This window comes from Mya arenaria, chromosome 6 (assembly GCF_026914265.1).
Source record: "Mya arenaria isolate MELC-2E11 chromosome 6, ASM2691426v1".
Classification (NCBI taxonomy): domain Eukaryota; kingdom Metazoa; phylum Mollusca; class Bivalvia; order Myida; family Myidae; genus Mya; species Mya arenaria.
This window is the reverse complement of record NC_069127.1, coordinates 38,199,268-38,227,128: the sequence shown is the minus strand read 5'-3', so window position 1 is coordinate 38,227,128 and position 27,861 is coordinate 38,199,268. Positions and strand designations below refer to the sequence as shown.

The 27,861-nt window shown below is 32.9% G+C and overlaps 2 protein-coding genes across 4 annotated transcripts in view; both read right to left on the bottom strand.

Moving 5' to 3' along the window:
- Window positions 1–1,266: 1,266 nt before the first annotated feature.
- LOC128236804 (phosphatidylinositol phosphatase PTPRQ-like) lies at window positions 1,267–18,460 on the bottom strand. 3 transcript variants are annotated; one of them, XM_052951914.1, is made up of 16 exons: window positions 18,255–18,460; window positions 15,254–15,412; window positions 14,791–14,928; window positions 14,007–14,173; window positions 12,936–13,037; window positions 9,698–9,767; window positions 8,303–8,482; window positions 7,471–7,575; window positions 5,835–5,952; window positions 5,138–5,214; window positions 4,242–4,356; window positions 3,762–3,804; window positions 3,380–3,431; window positions 2,288–2,343; window positions 1,764–1,895; window positions 1,267–1,474 (listed from the first exon to the last, which is right to left on the bottom strand). In XM_052951914.1, the coding sequence occupies exons 1-16, from the start codon at window positions 18,442–18,444 to the stop codon at window positions 1,271–1,273; spliced, it is 1,908 nt and encodes a 635-aa protein (XP_052807874.1). In that variant the 5' UTR covers window positions 18,445–18,460; the 3' UTR covers window positions 1,267–1,270. The 3 variants fall into 3 exon arrangements, 2 of the variants coding, with proteins under 2 accessions (XP_052807874.1, XP_052807875.1); XM_052951915.1 differs by having other exon boundaries at window positions 1,267–1,471; XR_008261436.1 differs by lacking the exons at window positions 1,267–1,474; window positions 3,762–3,804 and having other exon boundaries at window positions 1,857–1,895; window positions 3,380–3,728.
- A 237-nt stretch (window positions 18,461–18,697) lies between these two features.
- The window catches only part of LOC128237771 (titin-like), a 52,693-nt gene continuing 43,529 nt past the window's right edge, over window positions 18,698–27,861 (bottom strand). The window contains exons 7-14 of the mRNA XM_052953357.1: window positions 26,837–26,995; window positions 26,060–26,212; window positions 24,617–24,754; window positions 23,113–23,409; window positions 22,117–22,407; window positions 20,405–20,599; window positions 19,385–19,474; window positions 18,698–18,915 (exon numbers count right to left, since the gene is read on the bottom strand). Coding sequence (XP_052809317.1) covers window positions 18,698–18,915; window positions 19,385–19,474; window positions 20,405–20,599; window positions 22,117–22,407; window positions 23,113–23,409; window positions 24,617–24,754; window positions 26,060–26,212; window positions 26,837–26,995 — 1,541 coding nt within the window. The remainder of the gene's footprint in view (window positions 18,916–19,384; window positions 19,475–20,404; window positions 20,600–22,116; window positions 22,408–23,112; window positions 23,410–24,616; window positions 24,755–26,059; window positions 26,213–26,836; window positions 26,996–27,861) is intronic.

Sequence of the window (27,861 nt, the reverse complement as noted above, 5' to 3'; positions counted from 1 at the left end):
TAAGCATTACTGTCCTATAATCACTTGGATACAATGAATCTGGTTAAGGATTAATTCAGCAGCAGACCTAGTTTCGGACCTCAGTCATCGACTTGCAGCGTTTGATAAACACTTTCAATTTGTTCTGAAATGAAAATTTCAACACCAATGAATGCTAAGGTTTAAGTGAGTTTGAAATATCTTTTACCAAACTTTTATGAACAGCTATCATAAAACCATTTTAACACAAGGCATAAACGGAGAGACAAATTAAAACCAACTTACTCGTGTTTTGGAGTGATTCGTAGTCACAACTTCCGAGACCTTGCACGCAGTCATGGGTAAAAATAAACAATTCCTGAAACGAACATTCATTGCACGGCCATCAAAAAACATTCATACCGTATTTACGATTTACTATTATAACCGTAAATGAAAGGTTACGAGACACCTTGAATGAAACAGTATTAATTGAAAAAGAAATATGTTTCATATATTGCATCTAACAGAATACAGTTTTATTGCATTATTTCAATAAACTAACCTGTGGAGGCATAAGGTCTTTGCGGGTCTTCACAATATTCACCAACATTTTATAGACGTCTACTTTCTCTGCAATGGCCCCATCAGAAAGTTGCTGCATACATGTATCCATTACCACGAACGGAATGGTAGATGCCAGACCTTCACTAAAATATTAAATCGTGTTTTTACTTCTTAGCTATACCATTTTATGAATGAAAGCTAATTTACATAATGAACAACTATGAATAACATTTTGTTAAATATTTCACCTTGAGTGCAAAAGGATACGCCTATTCTTAACGTTTGATCTCACACACTTAACAAAGTCAACGAATCCATCTGGACTAAACGTGGACACTTGTGCGCATTGAAAGTGGTTTATAGTTCTTTTCGTTACGCTCTGAAAGTAAATAGTATGTAAACTTCTTTAAAACATCACATGTAGATAGATCAATTGTTATACTGGTGAAAAAAGTATATATTAAATTACACTTGATCAAGATGTACAATCAAGAAGGTGTTGTCATTCCAAGAATGGCACAATGTATCTGCTAAGTGATCATCATGTTGAATATCGTTTGGGGTGGAGATATGCATTTTTTAAAACGACTTATCAGTGCCTTTATATTGTACCAATGACAGACAACCCTGCCGCTTTTAGGAAACCAGAGAATCGTTGAGTTACATTTAAGCTATTTAATATATTGATTATGGACTCTATTTTATTTACCATATACACAACTTCATAACGAACCTCGTTTGTTTATCACGAGTCACTTGTATATGTTAAACGTGTAAAAGATAATTTAATGAACAAAAAATGAAACACCCATGCTACTTTACTTACGTTGCAGATGTTCATTTTCATATGAGTATATGCATCGTGTGTATTCAAGTATGTTGCTTCCAAATCTACATGCCCGTAGTTTGTTCGTTCATTAAAATCAGATGGCCAATACCTCAATTCCTTCTGAAACAATGAACAATTAATTTCAACGTTTACTTTAATCTTTTTGTGGGTTATGGTCATCATTCGGTTGAAATGAAACTGCTGTGGAAAAGTGATCACTGGTATTAAGTGTATGCTACAGAAATATAGGTATTATTGAAACAGTTCTTGTCAGAATAAATAGGTACACACATGCCATCAAACTCTCAATACCAGCTTAAGGGTACTCTATTGCAGGCACTCCATTAAGGCAGACAATGGGCACTTTATTTCGTATTTACCAAACGCCAACTGACATTGTTGGTCATACCTTTTGAGCTTTACTTTCAGCAAACATAACAATGGTGTTAACATCCTCCTCAAAAATCATTGTCCAAAATTGGTTGACGTTATCGATCGTTGGGGCAAAGCAAAGCTTATAATCTATTTCAGACCAACAGCCCTGAAAATAAAGTGTTTCGTTCACGTTCGTATTTAATCATCACTTTATAATAAACATATACATTTTAAAACCGTTCGGTGTATATATATTTATGCGAAAAGCTACAGAAACAAGCACAGTAGCAAAAACATAAACCCGGTTTAATGGCACTTGGTAAACGCCAAAGACATAGAACATAAAACCACAAACAAGAAACATGGAAGAACAGCACAAAACTCCGCAAGCAGCACAGTGCATACATACTATATATAATAAACCAGGTATGTTTATCAAGGATTGTTAGGTACCTCCTTGCCATGGTGAGTAAAATGTAAATTTACTGGGGGGTTTAAACCAGTGTGCGTGCACAACCTCACTCGTAGGTTGTTTATTTAGTAACGAAATGCACTTACAGAAACGTTTACGGTATGGTAATTTTGGCCAGCAGCTTTTAGCTCTCCCTGCTTTCCTGTTTGAATAAAAAAGGATTGTTTCTTGTGCAATATTGAAAAATAAAAATTAGAGCCCCTATGTGATGAGGCCTTTGCCTCATATCATATTATATCTATGAACATTGAAATGAAATTGAGTAAAGAATGGACATTTTTTAAAGTTAAGTCACACGTGGACAATATAGTATCCCAGTTAACGTATGATAGAAGTTGGTAAAACATACGCTACAAATTGATCATATATCAGAGAACTTGCACAATAAAAGTGGTAATATTATGACAATTCAATAACAGTAACTAATAAATAAGAAACAAAATCTAACAGGTCATTATACTCGTTGGGTTATGCTACCTATCATTATATTTAATATAAATACTAAGAAGCTTGGATGTTAACTGGTCAAGTTAGATCGCTGAAACAATATTAATATAAATAACTGACCATTAAAGAGAAATATATGTGAATATACATGTTTAGTTACTTTAGTAATCCAGTTATTTATCGATCACGCGCAATCCAAATTACATTTAAGCATTGTGTTGTGACTTAGAATGGTAAGAATCAAAAATATGTGTTCAGGTTAGAGAGTGGATAAGATCAATTTGATCAAATGTTGACATGTAAATGAACATAACCGTTAATTTAATGATATAACCAGACTTGAATATAGGAAATTATCTAAAAAGACATGTTTTTAAATCTGGTGAATATTTTACTAAAAAATAGTAAAAAAAGAGCGAATAAATAATTGATAGATGAAGATATATAATTATTGAGAACTAGTTGGGCCATCAAGCTGGTTATCGAACGCGGACGAGATAAGCATTTAAAAGCATGATGACAAACAAACACGATGGCCACCTGCCTTTTAGTCAAACCCTAGTCCAATTAACCATTATAATTTGATTAATGCGAATTTAAAAAAAAAAAAAAAAACTTTTCGAAAGGTATAAAAGGATTTGAACTACGTAATGAGTTTAGAAAGGGTTAAGGTGAAATAAATATGAATGCATAAGTAATGATATTTGGAATAGTGCTGAACTTGGTGTTACCTGATATAACATTTTCGTAGACGATTAAATGAATGTCATCTGTTGTTGAAACCTTAAGAAATAAATACTGATTTAACATTGCTAAAGTTTACCAGTGTTAAAATCAACGCATTGAACAAAATACGGAAATGAGCATTGAGTATTTGAGTACATTGTTATAAACTTAATAGTCTTTTTAAGATAGCTAAAACATAAAATCGAAATCATCGAAAAGGGCATTATTATCATTTAACTTACGGTAAACACATTCTATGAATGGAACACTTAAATTGGTTAATGGTATCAATATTCGGTCATTTGAACAATTAGTATCATTTATCCTGAGAGAGGTATCTGCATATCTTCATATCTGAAAACAAAGAGGGTTTATTTCTTAATTCACCTTGTCGGTGTTATTCTCGATTCCGACACTGTGTTCTTCGTTTCTGAAATAATCAAATAGGTAATATATAATCAAACAGATCATACATTACCTGTTTTAAGACAACATGTAATTGTGATGAGAACCGCCCAAAAACCTCACCATAAAATGCAATATGTTTTACTTCTTCTCTAACGGACTGAACAATGATTCCTATTTAAGGTTAGTGCACCAAAGCTGATTTTGATGCTAACTTTTTTTTTAAATTATAGAACTCATATTGTGTGAAACTTATTAGATAGTTAGTACAATGCCGAACTTATAGATAAGAAACCATAACAAATAACGAACGGACATGCAAATTTAAGACATCTTTCAAAAATATGAATCGAATAAGTGGTAGTTTTGCCTTAAATCATTGAAAAAAACTAGGCTCAATAGACTGATAATTATTTTGAAGAAAAGAACACCCATACGAGCTTAAAAGTAGTGGTTACTTACATGTATGGAGTCTTGTTTCTACGTCTTCTTAGAATAAAGACCAAAACAACGGCAATGGCAAGGATTGTAATTACCCCAACAACTATACCCACTATCATGCCTACAGGCTGAGGAGCTACAACAGACGAAGAACCACATTTAAACATCTATATCAACATTGCAATAGACTAATATATAACAGCGTTCAAATCATAGCCGAAACATATTTGGGGTTTGCTTACGAGCTCTTCTATGATCATACATCATACACAAACAAAACATCAATACATTTATTCAACATAAACTTTATGCAGATATCATCTTTGATTAAAATATATATTTAATCCCAGTATGTTCTTTAACCGTAACAGTAATTGAACAATGCATATAACGGTAGCAAATTAAGAAATGGGCTAGTGAAACAGAACGAGTATCAAATTGAATAAAGACCAAGTATTGTAACTTTACTATCAGGTCAAAATATACAAATAGCCATGTGCATTTAAACTATATTCTATATTATACTCGTCAAACACACTGACTTCTTAAATTTCATTGCTAAGTCAATCAACGAATGCTCATTGAAAGCTTCTACCATTTGAAACATCAAACAGTTTCACACAGAAAAAGAGCAAATTCATATCTAAACATCTTATTGATTGGAGCTACGTACGATCTCGCCAACAAACATTCTGTGCAAAGTATATCTCCCAACTTCATGTAATATTGAAGTTTTCTATTGGTGTATGTATCCAATTTAACATATGAGGATTCGGTTTCGATTCGAACGTCTTACAATGGCCTCTCAAAACGGACAATATCACCGGTACATACCGAAATAACACTATCAAAGGCGAATAAGCTGTCTAAGAGATCAGTATTTATAAACGATACATGCATATATAAAAACCACTTACCTGTCTCCTCTGTAATGAAAGGTCCATACTTTTTGCTCACTGTACATCCCGTACTGGTACAAACAACGGCAACAAATCTACAAAAAAGTACACGCAAACATGAGCATACAATCGTCTGCTATGTATTCGACTACTATTCGAACAAGGGACATATCTTGATTATTATTAATGTCTGAGTAATAGGCATTGCTGGTTTGGTGCAAAAACTGTCTCGATCGTAACACGTTTAATCCATTACCAATACAGCAAGCCATGTCCTGGATACTGATATTTATGTATGGAATGCTTGGGAGATGATCATAGATTCACAAACGAGTAATCACTCATATTTACGGCGAATTCTAATAATTCTTTTTCAGTAATGGACATGTAGACGTTTTTAAAAACAACAGTTCCGTTGAAACTAATAAAAACTCTCACAATACTTAATCTTACATCCAAAAAAACTATGACAACCACGGAGACAATCTTTGTAATCAAAATACACTTAAGAAGAGACACATCACAACATAACACAGACAAATCACTCATGCATATACTATAAACCATGACCTGGATATAGCAAACGTGATGTTTAGGTATGTATTGACTGGATGACAAGCCAATGAGCTCTCTTATTAATGGTTGAACTTATGTAGGCAAACCATTTTAAATTCTATGAACTTATAATCCATCAAAAACACATGCATCAACCTACAAATATTCCGTTTTGGGCTCAAGTGGTCCGTTACAGTATGTGCCTTCCGTGACGCCATTACAATTTTCTATGCCCACAGTGTACGGGACTTCTGTGTAAGAGCTTCGACGCCTTCTCTCTGGATGTATACATTTTATATATAATGGCACGTATTGTCAACCTGTCTCACTATTAAGCTAACCTTTATCGCGATGCAGTTTAAATGAATAGTATATCATTAAATGAAAACAAGTATTGCCATGAGAATATCAAAGCGAAATTTAATAAAATATTTGAAACAAACATTATAAAATAAAACATGCTAGGGGATTAGACCACAAGTTTTACCAACATAAGATACCTTCCTGACTGAACAATGCATTAGTTAGTATACGCCTGTAGAATGAGGGATGGTAGGTTCGATCCCCTCTAGACTCACAAATAATATTTGAGAAGTTTATTACAAAAATAGGAGACTTCTAATTGTAGAAATGTCCACCTGACTATGAATTCATAAACATAAAAACAAAATCTCGCCCAAACAGCCTGAACATTACTCCAATGGCCTCCCAAATCAAACAATAGCTGTAGTTCCTAGTTTCCCAGGAAACAGACTAGAGGGCAATTTTATAAGCTAGTATATCATCATTTATCATAATAAATATTAATATCAGAATAAGATAAAGGGTTACCTGCCTCTGCAATACCTATCTCAATATTTTGAACTGTTTAATAATTGCTCACAAGTATTGAGTTAAACTGAAGTTGTTTTATGCATAATAAGTAAATGATCTTATTTGAGTATCATAAATTACCTTTTCGCTAAATAATATTGGTAGCCTTCCCTATTGTGTGGTCGTAACTGAGAAAAAATTAATGATAGACACGAAATTTGTAATATTGGACTGGAGACGAACCAACGCTGAAGTTTGGTTTGTTCACCCATATTAAAAAGTGAACATCTACTGCCACCTTGACCTTTGACCTACTGATCTCAAAATCAATAGTGGTCATCTAATAGACACGGCAAAAACATTATGTCTCCCCATTAATGGGGGAGACATAAAAATCAAAATCAATCAGAGGCTGAAATTTGTATTTGTGTTGATATAGAGTTATGTAACCTAATTGTTTCAAGGTCCTGAACAACTACTTGAAGTCCATTAAATAAACATTAGTTGTTCACGGCCATCACGCAATTAGTTTACGTTTACTTATTCACCCCAGTACGACTCAGGAACTTATGCTAAAACAAATTTTAAGGCACACTGTGTCTGGTTCAAGTTTTACATCAAATATGGCTTTTCACTTATAACTTCATTCAGTTGACTTCATGCTGCACAAAGATGTTGAAAGCCATCATAAAATAAGGTAACATAACTCCATATAAACCTTTATACAAATTATGGCCATTGATGAACGTTAACCATTAATGGCAACCTGGGGTTTCAACTCCTATATTAAATAATTCAAACTTTACAATACAATAATAAGTATATACAAAATTCCCTTACTGTTCATTGTTAACCAGTTATCTGTGGTGATCCTGTACAGGCAGTTTTAAGCAGTATTATGCCAGCTATCCAGTACAGATAACTGTAACTACATCTATATCATTGAAAGTCTACAATTTTTAGTACATACACAATTCCCTTACTGTTTTTTGTTAACCAGTCAGCTGAGGTGATCCTATACAGGCCCTTTTGGGCAGCCTTTTGCCAGTTGGCCAGAACATCAACCTTCTCTTGAGTGTCTGCATAGTCTGAAATTGTCCGCGTATCAATTTACGAATTATTGAAAAAATGTTTAGCTTGGCTTAATCCTGTTATTAGGGACTTTTCGAGAAATTTGGGCCTAGATAAACTTTTGTGAACTCTGATAGGATTATTCTTATTTTTCAAATGGCCACTAAAAGGGTTGATTCCAAAAGAAAATTAATTTAATTTTAATGCATTATTATAACTATTACTTACTTGACTCTAATGGTGAAACCAAAATAAGGCGTATGATTTAGGTTCAGATACAAAAATAGTATAGCCTTTTGAGATCTTTCAATTAGTAGCAACGTGGTCACAAATTCCTTAGTTAAAAAAGCCCCAAAACATCTCTAATATTACCTGTACACAAATCACATGCTTTTCTTGCTTTGATCACCAAATATATTTACTTCTTTAAGAGTTTTTTTATTCTTAATATCTGAATTATCTTTATATTTTTATGATAATCACAATAAACTATTTTCATTTATCAAAATTCAAGTTAAGCATGTACGAGCTCGTATTTTTTGGCTAAATAATCTACTTAATCCAGTAAAGCACAAGAAGATTCGAGAAATTTGGGCCTGTTTTTCATTAGTCGAACAAGGGGCATTACTTATTTAAGCCAGGGTTATGGTTCTTGCTAAAGATCCTATCTAACTTAGTTATGTGAAGTGGAGATACTAAAATGTTTAAAAAACAACATCAAGAGTAACAAAACATAATTGATACCAAGAATGTTTTCCGGACATGCACTGTTTTTACACCCAAGTAAGGCGGTCCTCTGTACTCTTCCATTGGTTTCCTCAGTGAAGAACTCCCTCACGAGATTCAGACTAATAAAAGTCTGGTCTTTCGAGCCTTCTTTAACAACCTGTAAAGTTGTGTCAGATTCCTCAATGCTGACAGGGACTGAAAAATGAATGAACAAATAACTTTGAGAAAAATATGCTCAAAAGAGAAAATGCTACACTAACAATATACTCAACAAAATTATTTTGTGTAATTGATTAAAACATTTTATTCTCCACCTTAATCCGGACTCATGAAAACTTTCACATAAACAACTAAGTACACTTTTGAAATATAATACCCATTTTTTAATCAGTTTTAAAGTTAGCAACCTTTCACTCATAGGCATTTGTTAGCAGTCAGTTGCTGAATGTAAATATTCAAGTCCCTTATAAATTATTATTGAGCGTATAAGCAAGACGTTACCATGCAAAGATCTGTTATGACCTCTATCCTTGTCTATATTATACATGTTTGTAATAGATATTTCATTCCTCATGATCATCACAATTTTTATGACAGAATATAATATAAACTGACTACATTAAAAACTCAGTTTATATTCACTGCAATTCTTATTTTTTTACTTTGAGGCCTCGAGGACACTTTTTCATTTGCCCCATCATAGGGTCATGGGGCAATCTTCATGGGCCCTTACATTGTTCACTGAAATTCTTGATGAAAAGGTTTATGCTTCAATGGTGGCCACTCATTATATACAAAAGAATTATTTCAATATGAGTATTTTGAAATGTTAACATTTTTGGACTACGATGAAGACACCAAAATTATCAAAATACTCTGACTATCAAAATACTCTGACTTTATATTTTGGCAAAAACAGATGACCTAATTTAAAAAAGAAAAACAAAAAATGCTAAAATTCTATGTTACATAAAATTAATTCTGTGGTTTTATTCATAAAGCTTACTGGTACATATTTGCTACTTAAGTTAGTGACATTTTTTAACAATGAATATCTTCGATACCCTGTATTTTTTAAATGTATTTGTATGCCTTTATTAAGTGCATCTTTTTTCTTGCTTTTTTTACATCTTTGCTTAAATTCAACTTACAAAAATAATTGTTTTACTAAGTTGAAAATATTCACTAAGATGCTTTATGAATACAGCCGCAGATATTAAGAAAGTTATGAATAAAACATGATATTCAATATTCATAAACCAAATTTATACTTTTCAGATAACATTCTGAGTGTTTTTGTATTTTTTATAAATGACCAAAATGTATATTAATGACTGAAGGACAATAAATTCAAATCATGGAAGCAAAAAATGAAAGCAGAAACTATGTAATCACAATTAAGCCACTCACATCCAGCTGGGGCCATTTCGTTGATCGTCATCTTCATCCCAACTGTACTATCAATGTTTACAGCATACACCTGTATGTGTAATAAATATGTCGATTTTTTATAAGGCTGTAGGACACTTAAAGGGACTGTCTCACAGATTGGCACCAAAAAAAGTTTTTTTTGTAACGAATCTCAGGGCAATTATCTAATAGAATGTGTTACGCTTTGATGTCAGAATGTTAAAAAAATAACAAAATGTTAAAAAAAAAATGTGTGGAAGCCCGGGTTCGAACCCGCGTCGCCAAAATTGAAATCTGGCGTCTTCCCTACTGAGTTATTATGGCTTACACAATTTGGGTGACATAATTAAGATATAAACCTACCTCGGTAATATCACGTGATAACGCCGACTAGCCAATCACGCATAAGGAATGAATTCTACCCGCTAGACAAACCCAGTAACTTTTTTGAATTGAAAAATACGAAATACCGGCTAAACATAAATAAATTGTAAACTATGTGGTACTTCAATAATTAAGTTTCAATGCATTGAACACATCGATGCCAAGTTTATGTAATTTTTCGACAATTATATTTTGTTCGCTATTTTTTCATCTGTGAGACAATCCCTTTAAAGCTGCTGCAGCTGAGGACTGATAATATCTACAGGTACATTGTAGTTAAGAATAGAATCTGGGTCATCGCATTCGGTCTGGTTTATAACCCGGAAATAAACTCTGTAAACTTGTTAAAACTCGGAAAAAAATATGGATCGTATCTATATGATGCAATTAAATGCTAATTAGGTGTAAAATATCAAAGTTAACCATAATGTTTTAAATGAAATTAAAATACTTCTTTTTTGTTTATATTTGGTGATTTTAGTTTTTTTTAAATATTTTCTATGTTTTAAATTGTAACCAGTACAAAATGCATATTATACGCTATAACCATTCAAATCAAATCACGTAAAGCGTTGACAGGCTATCAACCTGCTACAGTTTGTGTCATATTCATGTAATGCCAAATGACACGGAAAGAGTGTGAATATTTCTCAGTTTGTCTCAGTAATTTTAGACCAAAGTGTTGAGCATGTAGCATAATGTATATGCATATTTAAGAAACACTGATATAAATGGTAGTCATTTGTTCATTTTGTGACATAGGTTGAGGGCATTATTAAGATACAATTGTACATCAAACATACAGGGAATAAATAGTATTTGGGTGATTCGATCCTTAAACATAAACATAATTAATATGTCCTATGCATTTTGTTGGTATGCATTTAGTTAAGCTGGCATAACCTGGACGTAAATTAAATACCCCCAAGTCAAGTTTGAAGTGTAGAGTAGATTTTACTAAATATTTCTAAATGCTTTATTCGTGGCAGTGCATTGTTTATGAAACCAAAGCTCCAGATAAGGTTGTATATGATATTGAGAATTACTCCATACCTTATAAGTAACTATTTGGTGTATTCCACATTTCAAGCGACTTACACTACATGATCTAATTGAGAATCAACATATGTTTTTGCGAAGGAAATTATGAGCGAGCATATACTAATTTTAGATTTTTAGGTTAATAATTATGTTTTACAATTACATGACTATACTCACAAAATGATGCAGACCGAAAGCCATTCAATGCTTTAAGCGCTTTGATTTAAACTAGAGTTATCTCATAGGTGATAACTAAACCTGCATTCTGCCTTAACACCGGATGTTATTGATTGACTCAGGCAAATATTGAAATAAGAATCACTAGAACATAAATAAAGATTACATAGAGGAAAGAAATACTTAATGGCCACAAGGTCAATATAAAGCACAAAACACAAAAAAGAATTGGCAGGGTTAATGAAAAGGTGAAGACAATGCGCCATTAAAAATACCAGGTACTACATAGAGGCAATGATTCACACTGATGCATCAAAAAACTGGTTTTAAATTCGCCGATTCAATTGTTTACAGAAACTCGGTTTGATCCGCATATTAAACATGCATGCCACAAAATGACCCGTTGTATCCGCATGTCGATGTTTGTTAAGCGGCATTTGATTGTTAATAATTAATCTGGCATTCAATCAATAATAGATTTTTACTAGCCTAATTACATGGCATCTCCCTCATTAAAAGATGCTCCTAAAAAACTAAAATCAAGAGTGTGGGCACATTTTGTCCCTGCGACAAATTGATACAAAAAGCAACATGTAAAATTTATTTAGATGACGTAAGTTATCCAAAGTACGGCAGCTCAACTTACCTTATGATGCAGCATTTAAAAAGGAAACCCCATCGATGTGTTCAAAATTTAAGTCTGTCAAATCATAAAATTGGACCTGACAGAAAAACATCACACATTTATAACATGTTTTTTTATTCATTTAAATATTATCAACAGTTTCTGTCATAAGTATGTGATGGTTTTTTTGTTATTTAATAATTTGTTTTTAATAAAACACTGTTTTACATAAATGCAAGGATTTAACAACCTTTAAATATACATCTTTATATCAAAAAGCAACAATAATACAGGGCTTTTTCTGCCCAATCTCTAGACATTTTGGGAAATATTGCGTTGTGAAAATGCCAAACTTGGGAAATTTTAGAGTTAAAAGAAAAAGCTGTTTAGTCTCCTGCGAATTAGAAAATGGTTTAATATTAGTTTATTTCCCTTAATAAGACCCAAAATGGCTGAAATATCAATCCTTGGGTGTAAATATCTATTGCAATAAATCATGACAGATAATATTTCATTCTGATCTCTGAATGTGATGAAAATCAATGATTTCCGAGTTCAGTTATCAAAAACACTCTACATCACATAATTTAGTAGGACGTTGAAAATGAACCAGTACAGGTAAAAAGACTTTCTAAAAATAAAAAAAATAAAAAATAAAAATATTGGGATTTTTTTCTGAAGATTGGGAAAAATATATTATATTTTGCTTTAGGAATAGGTCCAATAGTTGGACCCGTGGGTAATATAGAAAAAGCCCTGAAGTAAAACATGAATTGAATCGAAAATAATCAAATCGACATGACTGTTTGATATCAGAATCGAATCGAGCTTTCAGTGAATCATTGCAGCTCTAGTTTCCGAGAAGTACACTCCACAAACTCCGATGTAAAACAATCCACATTTAAGCACACAACTCTGAGAAAAAATGGTTGTAGGTCACATACATTAAGCATCATTACCATTATGGTTGTAAGGTGTAGACTGCCATTTTATTATGCCACTCAATCTTACCTCAAACTGGTACGTTGATTCAGGTATCACATTAAACTCTTCTCTGTAAAACCCATCGCCAGTCTCAGACGGGAAGGACTTTGTGTTCAATTCTTCAGCAACCTTAAAAAAGAAAATCTCGTATTTTATTATCATTATCATTTAACATCAGGACAGAATTATACTCTGTATGAATCAGTTAATTTACAAGAGTTAGAAAATCGCTCATTGAGCTTATTTTTATTATTATTTTAAAATTCTTAAATCATCAAATATGCAATACATGTACAGTAAAAAACCTATATGCAACCACCCCGTTTTTACGACCAACCCCCCTGATAAGATCAATTTTTTTCAGACCCGATCTTTTTCGTTAACACCTAACAAACGGGCAGCCTGTTATTAAGTAATATGGCTAATTAATCCAGTCCCTTTTAATTAATCACATGTTAAATTGATCTGTTAACGCGACCACAGGCAATTTGTTGATAGGTACTTAACATGTTTGTGTTCACACCTCGATTGACATGCAATACAAAAAAGTTTACAACACCTGACACGGTTTTAGAATAATCACCGACCACTTACGACAACAAGTAACCGCTTTACGACAGAGGTCATGATAAGAGTGAAAAATACGGAAGTGTTTGATAATTGATGGGTTTTTGATTGATTTAATGTTTTTGATTGAATTTATCGGGGGGGGGGGGGGGGGTCACTAACTGTGAAAATATAATTACAGGACATTGAAACTGTGTTGTTTTAAAACATATTATACTTTGAAAAATTTATGATACAAATTAAAAATGACAACTTTTTATTTATTTTATTTGCTTGAATAGTATTCAATATAGCCCCATATTATCAATACCCAGTAATACATGCACATATGTACATGCAGAAATCTAATGAACTCCACCACTTGACAATTCACTAACCTAATCAGCACAAACTCAGTAATGAGACCACTCCCGCTATTGAGAACATTTTCTCACAGGTGGTCTGAATAGAGGGGTTTTACTGTATTGCAAAGCAAGTGTTAAAAGTTAACATTATATTACTACATTATTGACCAAAGTCATCCAAACTTACCCCAGAATTAGTTGTAATGTTTCCAACATTGTATTTTAACACATATTCCTTTATCACACTGTTGCGCTCCAACAACGAAGGGGCTTTCCAGTGGATTGTCATTCTGTGGAAATTGTCGGAGCGCTGCTCAGCCTTAACTGCTTCAAACTCAGTAACAGCTCCAGGTGCTGAAGTCATAGATTTGATTAATTTTAACAATACCAGCTGATACTGTTGCATGGACCCTACCGGCCTTACCTAAAATGAGTTCCCGGAAGAAAATATCAACACTGGCAACACTTGACAATTTATTTAAACCAGAGTTATTGGCCTTGCATGTGTTCATTTGAATATCTTGAACACTTTAGCATTCAAACAAAGATTTTATTGCATCAATGCAGCTGGTAACAATATCAAGGCTTATGTAGAATCTTAGTGAAAAAGCGTTGAAGAACAGACAAGCAAAATATTATGTTTTTGCAATGGCTCAATGCTAGATTTTTATCTGTGATTGTTTTTGCTAAATCGAGTGAAAATTACAGACTAAATGCCGGAGTTTTTGTTGTTTGTGCATGAAGATTGGATACCAAATGATAAATATATTGGTATGAACTGTTTATTGGAGATTTAACGGAGCAAGTTTACTAGCTATCAAAATAATATTAATTTTAAAATTTCAATCAACCTTTCTAGCTTAACTAGAAAAGATGGAGGTCGATGTAGCAACAATTTCATAGAAACATAGTCAAACAGGTGTACAAAAAGGGTTTAAAAATATTAAACAGGATATAAATATTTCACTAACCTGAAGGCAGAGTCCTGTATTCTTGTGTGGTATCCGATGTTTTAGCATCACCTACATTAGTTCTTGCTGTGACTTTCACAGTATAGTTCCAATACTCTTCTAGTCCATCAGCAATCAGAGTTTTGTGAAGCTTATAACCTGTTTAATGTAGAGATAATTGGATAAAATTTAAAGCTAGGATAGGACATATGATAGACCACAAACAGAACTGCAAAGAAAATGATACATTGTTATGCTAATTTTGTAAATATTTATGTACAAAAGTAGACTTACGAAGAAGTTTGGTCACCTGGCGCACTCCCGTATCTTTAATTTAATGTATATTGTAATGCACTTAACGATTATTAATGGTGGTTATGAAAAATATCAATCACAAACAGAATTCTTTAAAAGAATCTGTCTAACAAAAAATATTCAACTCAGTGATATCCTATTACGTAGTGGATAATCTTGCTTGTTTTACCGGTAACATCATATGTTTTGGAGTCTGCTCCAGTGTCGGCAGTTAGCATCACCGTGTACGTGACTTGGCCCGGCCTTGGTCCTATCAGACTCCACGAGACATTGAAAGACGTTTTTCTTATATTATCAACTGACACATTAACCGGCGGGGCCTGGGGTTCTACAAGTACATGCAAATCAATACCAATGTACATATTTTTACAATAAGCCTTCATACTGGTATGTATTTATTTCTTTGAGATTTACATTTAAATTTGGAGTGTTGTTCTTTTAATTAAAACGCCTATTATTCAGCCAGATAGTGAACATAAAGTGAATGTGTTAGATTTCACTGAAAGCATTTCCATAATGTATTACACTATACTTTGATTTAAACAAAGATATAGATCATAGGAAGATATTAACTGACTTCTTCATGTATATAAATGTTCAATCAGTTGTTTATGAAATACCACAGAACTAGAGAACTATATATAGTGCTGTGTCCATCTAAGGACACTGCTGCCCCTACCCTTATCGATTTGTCACATGAATCACAAGTCAATTTTTTTATGTGATTTCACTACTTTGTAAAGAAAAAACTAATGACCATAATTCTGTCAAAATTATTGTATGATCTCTTCTTGAAAATCATTGACATATATTTACACCTCAACTTCCATTCCTTAAATGAACTGCCTTTCGGCAATTGCGGTTATCAAACGATGAATGCAACATGCAACATCTTTAGATATGTCCGGACTGTGATTCATCACAAAACAATATACATGAAAATGATCTTCTTATTTTTTGTATTGTGTCAGCATGCAGGTCCCGTAAAATATAAATCAACATTTTAGGAAGTGTTTATTTATGATTTGTTTAATGTGTTTCAATTTTACATTTAAAAGTTGTTTCAAGTGGTTGATCGTTTCTCACGTCATTTGAAATGTTTCCGGTAAGTCAGGTCATTCTATTTACAGAATGGGTAAGAAAGGATTATTGAAAGGTTTTCCTAAAGTATTTTTTTACAATTATTGAATGAAATGATGAACTATTTGTGTAAATATAAGTAATGAATTGCGGGATTGATGTCATTATACGGGATATGAATGCAATTTGGCTGGTCAAAGTACTCACTACTTGACCAGCCCAATTGCGTTCATACCCCGATAATGACACCAATCTCGCAATTCATTCCTTAAATAATGCTTTGTCATCTTTGACATCCATTTTGAGAAGCTCAACATAAGAGATTTGTTTAACTTTACACTTATAAGACAAAGAAAGTAATGGGTAACATCTACCATCTGATAAACTTAAAAAAGGACCAAAATTGCAGTAAACAAGGTATATTCGTCAAACATTATGCCATCTTAGTGCATTTTTGTCCAAAAACATATGAATGATTAAATCAACTTGTTTTAAGAATAACATTGCAGTGATTATTAATGATTGCAGAAAGTTTTTATAAAAGTGAAGACAAATATTTCAAAATTTGACCATGACCTTGACCTAAAAAAAATTGGGGTCATCTATTTGCCAAGAGCAACCTACCACTACAATTTCACAGACAAACCGTTCTTTAGTTGCTATTCAAACAAAGTTTTTAAGTGTTGACCTTTAACCTTAAACACAATTGGAATTTTATGGTCATAGGTCAAACTGTTTGCAAGTTATTGTGGGACAAGACCTGGTTTACAGAATTTGAAGGACTGGCAGTCAAACCTACCAACATTTGCAAATCTTTTTGCCCTGTTTTTTCAAAAGAGAAACGCAGCACAAAATTATTTCTTAATTATCATCTACAGTTGTTGTCTGATCATGTAAAAGTCGAAGAAAATCAGTCAAAAGATGTAAGATGAGACTGACACATTTGAAGTATAGTCCACTTACAGCAAAAAAATCAAATAACATAATTCAGGTCAAAATTGTTGCATCACAAACTACATCCCTTATATAATCTGCATGGATGCTTGATTATTTGAGCAAATCCATCGATTGAGCTGCATTGCGCGAATTTGGGTATTCGGACATAATTACTACATTCAAAAGAAATAATCATTAATTTTAAAAATGCCAAAAATTATGATTTTTTTCTATGTATATGATTTTTTCTATGTATATTAATTTCTTCAAAACTTCTTTCCTTTAAAGGTTTGTCATGGATGTATCATTTTCTCAATGATTTATGACCATTTGTTTACTCATGTTTCCATAGCAACCATGGATTTTGTCACGACTTATTTTGACTGCATTCATAGTCTATGTTTAAATTGGCACAATGTATTGAATCATCATTTCTTCCTTAATTTATGGTTTTTTTTGAGATTCTGTGTTAAGAAAATAATTTAATTATAATCTAGTTGTAATATTGATACATTGAATGTGCACATTATATAATGTGCTTTCCTAACGACGTCATATGAATGATGTCAAGTTTAGTATACAAAATGCACAATACATTTCCTCACTTGTAAACATCTTATGAAAAATTAGTGATGATATAAAAAATTAGTGATATCATCATTAAATTTTCAGTATTACTTTCTGAAATGTCCTCAAGTTCAAATACTTAATAAAATAATTAAAGCAAATATATGTCAAAAATCTCAAAATCGCGTGATGCGGCTCAATTAATATCTATATCATCTCATTATCAAATAAAATTACGAACACTTCACAGCTTATACAGTCATATTTGTCCTAATAGATCATAAAATACCCCCTTTTATCTAGCATTTAAAATCTTGTACAAAATTGATGGTGTGTAATGCTGATGGTGTGTAATGTAAAAGTAGTAAATAAGGGTACTGGTAAAAAAAATGGCTGACTGAGTGATCGACTTACAGCAAAATAAACTATTCTTTGTATGTTTTGAATCAGGATAAGCATTATTAAAGGTCTAAAATCTGTGGGAATGCCCAGCAAAAGAGACCCTGCGAGTCTATTCGGGCCTGCATGTTTATAAGGGCAAATATGGTGAATTATTGTAAATTTGTGAATTGCCAATAAGGAAGTACCTTCTTCAAATGTAAGTTCTGATACATTTGCCTTGTGTCCCAAACCAACATCATTGATCAAACCAACATAAGAAGTATAGGTTGTGTCAGGTAGTAAAAGGCTGTTGGTATCAAACTGTAGACGTTCTTTCAGTTCAGCTTTGGTTTTGTGTAGGACAGAAATGTTACCTGTACTACACAGCCCGTTCATTGAAATTCCCTGAAATAATACAAGGTATCATGCATATATAAACGATCATAATATTATTGATTAAAATAAAGGCACTGTCAAGCAAAAGTCAACAATCTGAAGTGATTTATAGTATCATGCTGTTTACAGATATCATAAATCAATTCTCTGAATAAATGGTCATTAGGAATGAAATTGGTCAATTTTCACTTGCTTGTTGTATTGAGTCATTTAAAAACAGGGTTTATCAATATTTTAAAAACTGTAAGTTGTCTCATAAACTCATATTCATATGGTTTTCACTTACATCATATAATACATAACAATTCGAACACTTAAATTGTCTCTCTACCACACATGTTTCACCAGCTTTGACTTGCAACAAATAGCCAAGTATTTCTTCACTGTAAGTATTCACAGGCTTTTGCCATGACACTGTAAATCCTCGACTTGACACTGCCGATGCGGAGAGATCTTCAGGTGGATCAGACACTAAAATAGAAACATTATGAAATAATTTACTGTGACACGTGACACAATTTGTTGTATTCATTATGCATAATGGTTAGTAATCAAATATGATAAATGTGAATTGTAAACTATTTTCATTTTATGGTTATTGTCGACTATATAGTTCTCACAATATATGTGTACTACACCCGAGTATTTGAAATTATACACTTACACTTACACAAAAGAAGAGTTGGTAACATTCAACCACAATATTTGTTGGCTAAGTAACAGTTTTGTACCATATTGTCATGCCATGGACAACATTCAATATGCAGCTAATGCATATAAGTGAATATCATGGTAATTTACCTACACACTTTATTGTACAGTAAGAGCTGTGTCTACAAGTTACTGTAATGATGAGAATTAATAAATAATGAAAACAAAGAAAACTTGTTCTACTATGCTAAAAGGTAGTTTAAACCAAATAAGGGAAATAAGTTCTTACTTCTGGCATTAGTCTGGCAGTGTGTAGCATCAGATGAAGTGGAATTGAACAATTCGTTTTGAGTGTATATTTTGAACGTATAGTATGTCCCTGAAAAAGAGAACAAAGTAACATACAAATCTTTACTAACTACATATTTGTAAATGACACCCCTCTCCCTCAATGTCTCCCCTCATATTATCCCTTTAATGCATATTTATTGAATAAACAGAATATCATGTTATTGAAACTGCATATCCCATCAGAATAAATAATTGAAACAAGTTCACCAATATATGCAAAACACAGCGTTCACACCTATTTATAATTATTTTGTTTGAGTCAACGGCCCATAACTCTGCTGTACCTGTGCTGCAACACAAACAGAACCTGAGACACACAGCTTCATATGGTGATAACTCACATGACACTTACTCAAATACTTTTGGCGATTCGCGCAACACAAATTTGTGACAGACATATAATTATATTTCTAACTAAGTCAAGGCCCATAACTCTACTATATCTGGGCTCTACTACTAAATGAATCCCAGGTACACAACTTCACAAGCTGATAAACATGCTTGGCTGCTTAGCTCAAGTATCTTTGGAGGTACTCATGACACAAATTTCACACCTTTTAATAAGAAGTTTAAGTAAGCAAAGGCCTATAAGTTTGGTGCAACTTGAGCACAGCAAAAACAAAACCCCAGGTACAAAACCTGATATGTATGTTATCATTCCTGTAAACTTATAAGGCTGTAGCTAACACACTTTTGGAGATATGAACAATGAAATATTGCATACTCTATAATCTTTTTTTTAACTTAGTTAACAGCCATAACTCTGCACTGAAATAAATTTGCATATTGTTTCTAAAAACATGTGTTCAGTACCAAATTTATAAAACGACATCTGAGTTGAAGTATTTGCACAGTTGCTGAGAGAAAAATGGGCCTAGAGGCTATCAAAATGTTTGATTTGAAAACAAACAAACTGACAAGCAAATTATAAAGATATAAATATAACATCAACACCTACCTGGATCTAAACCTGAGACCTTAAGTTCATTTATAATAGCGTCAGTACCGACAATTTTCACCAGACCACTTGTATTATAAACATGAACAAAGCATTGTCGGAGATCTCCATTCGGTACTACAGGAGCATTCCACCCGACTATAATGAATTCATCTTTAACGTCTTTACAATTGGCTCCAGTCGGAGGACCAGGTGCTGTAAAGGAACATTAAAATTAATGACAGTATCAAAACTGTAAGGAAAAATAAAAAAAAACTGCAGCCTAATAACCAACAGCATTTACACAACTCCTCACTGTGTAAATAAATATGCAAAATGTCATATATTGTTAATATTTACAAGACATAAGAATAATGATGACAGATAAAAATGTTATTTTTGTAAACTGAAATCTTATAAATAAAAAACATAAGGCCACATCAAATTGATGTTTCCCTCCTTTTTTGTAAAATGTAAAAAGATTTTTTTTAGTTTTTTTTGTGCGCCCGCTCCTACGGTTTTTTATAATCGCCAACCAGATTTTTTTGTGGAAATACTTTTTTTAAAAGCTGAAAAAATAATCAATTATTTTTTTTCTACGCTAGTATAAGTGTTTTTGTAAAGGGAAGTAACCGATGCTTGGTGTTATATATTGTATATCGATCGGTTTAGCATTGGTTTAAAGAAATCAATCAAAAAGGTGGCTTCCGTTATAAACACTGTGGCTAAAATTTTGTAAATTTAATTTTTTTTTTTTTGACAATAAAATTATTAATGTGTTTTGACCATGCTGAAAGTCATTGTTCATCGTCTCTTGCACTAAATGATCATTAATTGAATCAATAATTATGCAATAAAACATGTGTATCTGATACTGGTATCTATAATGTTATTAGTGATTCACCTTAATTTCTATTAGCTTTAACAGCATAATTTGTGATTATAATAACATTTCACTGTTTAGTTTAAAATAACAGATGTGATATACAGGATTATTCAAATCCCTAACATCGTGAAGGATTTGCCATATCAAAAATCGTAAAAAATCTGTCCACGTACAATTATCTGGACTTCTCACTGACCAATAAATGACTCTGAACATACCCTTGTACTTTTCATTTCAATAAGCACATGCCATTGCATTAAATGTGATAAACGAAATTAAGTGAAGAAATTTAAAGGTATATGGAGTCTGATGTTTGATGATGCCAGTATGTGCTAAACATCATTTTTTAGACATCCGAAATCAATCCTATCGAATGTCTAAATACAGTTGAAAATTATGTTAAAGTGATTCAGGTAGATTTATACAAGTTGTTTTAAACTTTTTCTTTAAAGCAGCTTTATTTTTTATTATGAATGATTGGCATACCTAAAATATATTTAAATTATATTAGAAATTAAGTTTATCCATATGTGTACTAAACACGGATGAATAAATAGTATGTATTCGGATATTTACCAAATGTCCATTAGAGGTTCAGTTCAAATTGCATTCAAATGGGTTTCAGGGCAATTTTTATTATTTATATTGATTATAACGAAAATATATTTTTCACTCTTCGCTCTCTTCAAATATTTTTTTTTGTTCGCTCGCTCCCAATTTATTTTTGCAAAAATGCCAACGAACGAAACATTTATTTGGTGTGGCCTAATCTATAAGACAAAGTGTATCTCTATCATTATTCTATAAGGATATAAAATAACCAAACATATCAGTACTCTTAACTTACCTATAACTTCAGTTTTTATTACATGTTTAAGTGGAACACTATCAACAGTGTTGCTTTGGCTCTTGCTAATAATCTGTACAGTGTAAAAGTGTCCATTTTTTATTTGAGTGGAAAATAGTTTGGTAGAAGTTGACTGCAATACCGCTGTTGATAGGACTGGTGTTGATCCATCAACCAAACTCACTTGATAACCATAGACACTTCCTGATGGAGCATTCCATGACACTGTTATTGTGTGGTCATTTGCAGGATTTACATCAGTGGCTTCCTTCCATGTTGGTGGATTTGGTTCTGTTAATAAGAAACATAAAATTCAAAAGGGTTGCAATTTTGTTAGCTAAATATACTCCAAACTGTAAAATGTTACAAAAGTTCTGTCTTAAAGATGTCAATGCTCATACATTTCTTTCCCAGTTGATCATGGGTATTACTTTTAAAGGGGCTGTACTCCGTATGATAAAATAGCGAAAAAAAAAGAAAATTGTCGAAAACTGACATAAACTTGGCATCGATGTGTACAATGCATTGAAACTTACCAACTGAAGTACCACCTAGTTTACAATTTATTTAAGTTTAGCAGTTATTTCGTATTTTTCCATTAAAAAAGATAACTGGGTATGTCTACTAGGTAGAATTCATTCCTTATGCGTGATTGGCTAGTCAATGTTATCACGTGATATTACCGAGGTAGGTGTATAACTTAATTATGTCACCCAATTAGAGTAAGCCGTTGTAGCTCAGTGGATACGAAGCTGGACTGCAATTTTGGCGACACGGGTTCGAACCCGGTCTCCGACACATTTTTTGTTTTACATTTTGGTACTTTTTTTACAATTATGATATCAAAGCGTACCACATTCTATTAGATAATTGTCCTGAGATTCGTTACAGAAAAAAAACGTTTTTTGGTGCCAATCTGGTCTACAGTCCCTTTAAGTACCTCAAAAAATTCAAATGTATTCAAAATTATAAGACTTTCATTCTTAAAGAACGTACTTGCATCCTGATCAGCAGATGAAAAAACTGATCTGTTCACTCCCAGTTGAGAATTTATAGAAGTTATTTTCACAGTGTAGCTTTTTCCTGCACTTATTCCACTATCAATCAGGGCTGTAGTAGGTGAGCCAGATAGTGTCTTAGTTCCTCCATCTCCAAAAGTATTGTCCTTTGGCATCCACTCCACAACAAACGTCTGAATATATTGTCCTTTCTCATCTGGTATGACCCAGCTAACAGAAAACTGTGAGGTAGTGATACCTTGGAAGTTTATGTTGGTCACACGCAATTCAACAACTGAAATATGGAATCAAGTCTACTTGTGAGTCAGCGTTAGTTATGATTACAGAAACAAGTGCTTTGTGAAGCTTACAAATAGTTTCATTTCAATTTTCTAAGTTCACATTTCCTCCGTATTTTACATATATATGTATAAATATATAGGTAGTAGGTACATATTTTCTACAGACTGAGACAGGGTCCAATATGTAAGTATGATGAAATTGAACTTAATGGTAGAGTATGCCATTATTGCACAACCTTATGTTTTAAAAACAATTCCATTTATAACTTGAATAAGAGGACAGGTTTCATTTTCTTTTTACATGACTCTGTGTATTTATTTGGTTTACTAGATTTGCTTAATGGCTTAGTTTAACCAACCAGAAGTGCCAAAATGAAGCGAAACCAGGTTTTTAATATATGCAATTAGAAATTATAGCCAATTAGTTCCTTGTATTAGTTAGGAAAAAGGAACGGCCTTTATCAAAAGGGACATAACTGAAAATGACTATAGTTAAGTATCTTATGTTTTTAGTTTCCATCAATTTTAACAAAAGTTATTTGGCGGAATTATTATTCTATTTTGAGTTACAGTGACGTTGACCTGGACCCATTCCTCTCAAAAGCAATCCCAAGCTAGCTTTTCAGGAAAACAACCTACCCACCAACTTTTATTACTATCCATAAATTGTTCTATGTTTTAGAAAATAAAAATACGTTACACCATTGGGTGCCAACAACCTGTTTTCAATTACATAAACTGTTGACATAATAATTCTCAGGCTTATGTTATATTTACTGTAAGATTTCTGATAGTCTTGCATATATGGTCGATATGTCTTTAAAGCTGCACTCTCACAGATTGAATGTTTTAACAACTTTTTTAATTGTTGTCTTGGAACGAGTTAATATAATTATGCGAAAATGCATGTAAACTAGTCATATAAGACTATTGACAAAAAATAAGATCGCAGATTTTTAATTTTAAGTTAAAAAATGTTTTATGCATTATTCTTAAACCATTTAAATAGTACCGGTTTTAGCCATAAAACATTCATTTTGGAATGGAAATATGAAAATCTGCGATTTGATCTTTTGTCAGCAGTCTTTCATCACTGGTTTGCAGATATTTAAGCTCAATTCCAAAATGAAAAATAAAACAAGTTGTAAAAGCGGTTAATCTGTGAGAGTGCGGTTTATTAAAATCACATAAATAGCGTACCTGATTTGCAAATTCCATCCATGTCAATCCCATTTGTGTCATAAAATCCATCAACGCACCTACATTTAGAGCTCGCACACTCTGCATTGGAGTCTGTACAATCGGTATTGTACTGACAGTTTCCACCCAATGGTTGTCCTATTCAAAAACAAGACAACAATTTCAATATAATTGTAGAATTTTATAAAAATAGGCTTAATATCAATTGATTTACACTGATTCAGAAGATCCATTCAAACAAACCTAAAATAGAGTTCATGCAAGGAAGGTTTTGACCTAGTTAAAAAGAAATCGGCCGAGCAGATCCAGATGAGAAATTGTTAACAGAAAACAAATGAAATGAAACAGGCATTAGCCAGTCACTATTTACAATAGTTTAACATGAGCACTTCGCTGTTGGCTAAATACAAAAGCATCAAAAATGGGATTGCAAATGTTTGCATGTTCTCATTTGGTTAAGGGGCCTAACCCATGAAGTAACCAAAACCAGAGCTATGTTAAGATACAATGACGAGATTTATATTGAAAAAGGACAATACAAAATACTGTGGTTAGTGCAGCATTTAATCTCAAATTCAATAGGGGTAATCTGCTGGTCAATGGCAACCTACCACTTAAGTTTTTATGGTCCTGGGTAAAACGGATTTGAGTAATTGTGTAAGAAGTTGATTGTTGTATATAACCTTGATCTTTAACCTACTGACATCAAATCAATAATCTACCACAGAGCTTTTGTGGTATCAGGTCAAACTGTTCTAGTTCTAGTGATATTGTGCAGACAATATAAAGACTGTTGAATCTGACCTTAACCTTTGACCTATTGACCTTTAAAACAATATATTAGGTCATCTTCTGTTCAAAAGCAACCTACCGCTAAATTGCATGGTTCTATGTCAACCTGTTCTTGAGCAATTGTGGAAACAAGAATTGGTCTAGCGAAGGCCTGACGACCACACTGACAGATTTTTGCAAACCTTATTTTCAAAAATGGGGCATCATAAATACCTCCAATTCCTGACTGACATATTTTTGCAAACCTTATTTTCAAAAGGGGGCATCATAAATACCTCCAATTACGGACAAATCTCAATAATTTCATATTATTTTTGCTTTAAAAACAATAAAGCACCCAGTCTTGATATTATGTACACACATTACGCACAACTTACTAGTGGAGGTCAAAGGTCACAACTCATTGAAATTTTCTTGGTCGCTTATACAAATACATTGGTTGATTTAACACTTTTCCAAAAAAAGAGTAAAACATGATATTGATAATATTAGTACAAGGATACTGACAAGTGCATACAACCTTCAAAAAATACATTCTTGGCCTAGGTGAATATGAGTTTCTAAAAGTAACTTCTTGCTAGAGAAAAATATAAATAATTAGTGTTATGTAATATTTTGTTTCAAAGCAAACACTGTAAGTGTGAAACTTACTTGCTTTACATTTTGCTGTATTGCTGGGATCAACATAATAGCCATATCTGCATTTGCAAGCATAACTATATCTGGAGTCACATATAGCATTGTCAGCAGCACACTGGGCCAAATTGCTATGAGAAGTGTCACACCGACTATCCAATGTAATCTCTTAAAGAAAAGTATCAAATATATTGATTAAGGGGCATTTCTTATATTGTACATTTATACATAAAATTAAATTACAAATTGGGAAGCTATATAAATTACACATCAGTAGTTCGTAATCAGGTTGTAAACATTGATTATTGCAATTGAATCCGTTTATCAGATAACACCAATGTCACCATACAACAGAATGCCAAACCAACGCTCCTCCGGTTTTTTGTTTTTAAATTGTTATGCCATAGTTATGAGCATTTGCTACACATGTGCAGTATTTTTTTCTGGCAAAATGTGTATGAAGTTTCAGTTTAATATCTTAACTGATTTTTGAGTTATGGTCACGGTCAGAGTATTCGAAGGCCGATGATGACAAGAAAACCAAAGCTTACACAAATACTGTAACATTTTTTCTCGTTTAATGTTTGAGCTAAAAACAATAAGATGGTGAGACAGGTTCAGCGGTGAAGGTGTCTGTATTAGACCCAAGTGGAGGTCGAGTCCAATCAGGGGCATGTTATATTGGTCTAGTACTAGTTCATCTGAAGGAAATTATACCAGAGTGATTCATATTTCACATTATAGCTGTCTTCATAATAATCAAGCTAATATAAATTATTATATTTTTCATACTTCTGATACACGATCCCTGAATATTGTCCACGGTGTTTGTGTCAAAATAGTTGTTTGTACACTGACAAGTTGATCCACTACCAGACTGATGTCCAAGGCAGTCAGAGTTTTCATTTAAACATGCTGATTTCATGGTGCACTGGGAACCGAGGCCCACCTCTTAAAGAAGAAATTAGCATACATTTATGCACCAGTCAATTGTAACCACGGCCCCCTGGTCCGGGGAATAGCGGGGACTTTGACTTTCAGTTCAGCCAACCCCGACGAACAGATGGTAAAATCACCTCAAAATGCCCCGACCCCAGGGGCCCTGATAAGTCCCATTCCCGGCTATATGTAAAGCGAAGACAGGCACTGTGGAGCCACCTGAAAGGTAAAAACACAGTCCATTTCCCCGGCTATCCCGGGTATACCCCTGGACCTGGGGGCGGGGGGCATGGTTACAATTGACTAGTGCATTAGATCATAACAAAAAAATCATTTATATTTATTCATAAGGCCACTGGTCAAAGATTTTTCTTTTGATGACCCCAATAAATAAAAGTTTAAAGATAAAGTCACCAAAAATAGTCGATCAAATAACTTTTCTATCATTTGTGCAAGCTATATAGCTATTTTGAGCATGAAGCCTTTTTAAAATATGTGTAATCTAACCTCTGGTTCAATCGCTGCAAAATTGAGTGCATAACTATAAATAGATCATTTTGGTTTATCATTTTTCAGCGGTTTACCATTACCACAATGCATTCAGGTACTTAGTTTTATAATGGACAAATATTGTAATGAAGTAATAAGTTTAAATGCGAACAAGTCAATCATCCAACAGTAAAATAACGCTACGAAACATAATATTAATCTTATACAATAAGATGCACATATTTCACAATTGTATGTTTTATAACGCAAGCAGCTTTAAGGTCAAAATGATTTTATCAGAACCAGAAGTTGGTTAAATTGGGAGGGAATTGTGCTAGTGTTTTTCAGTGGTGGAGCTGTTAATAGGCTTGTTTTAATGTTCCAGCAAT

Excerpts from the sequence above, each read along its gene's own strand:
- LOC128236804 (XM_052951914.1), bottom strand. The coding sequence starts at position 18,444 with ATGAACGGGCTGTGTAGTACAGGTAACATTTCTGTCCTACACAAAACC. Across the intron at positions 9,768-12,935 it reads AATCAACGTACCAGTTTGAG|GTGTATGCTGTAAACATTGA; the intron begins GTAAGATTGAGT and ends TTACACATACAG. Across the intron at positions 3,805-4,241 it reads AGAAACAAGACTCCATACAT|AAACGAAGAACACAGTGTCG; the intron begins GTAAGTAACCAC and ends TGATTATTTCAG.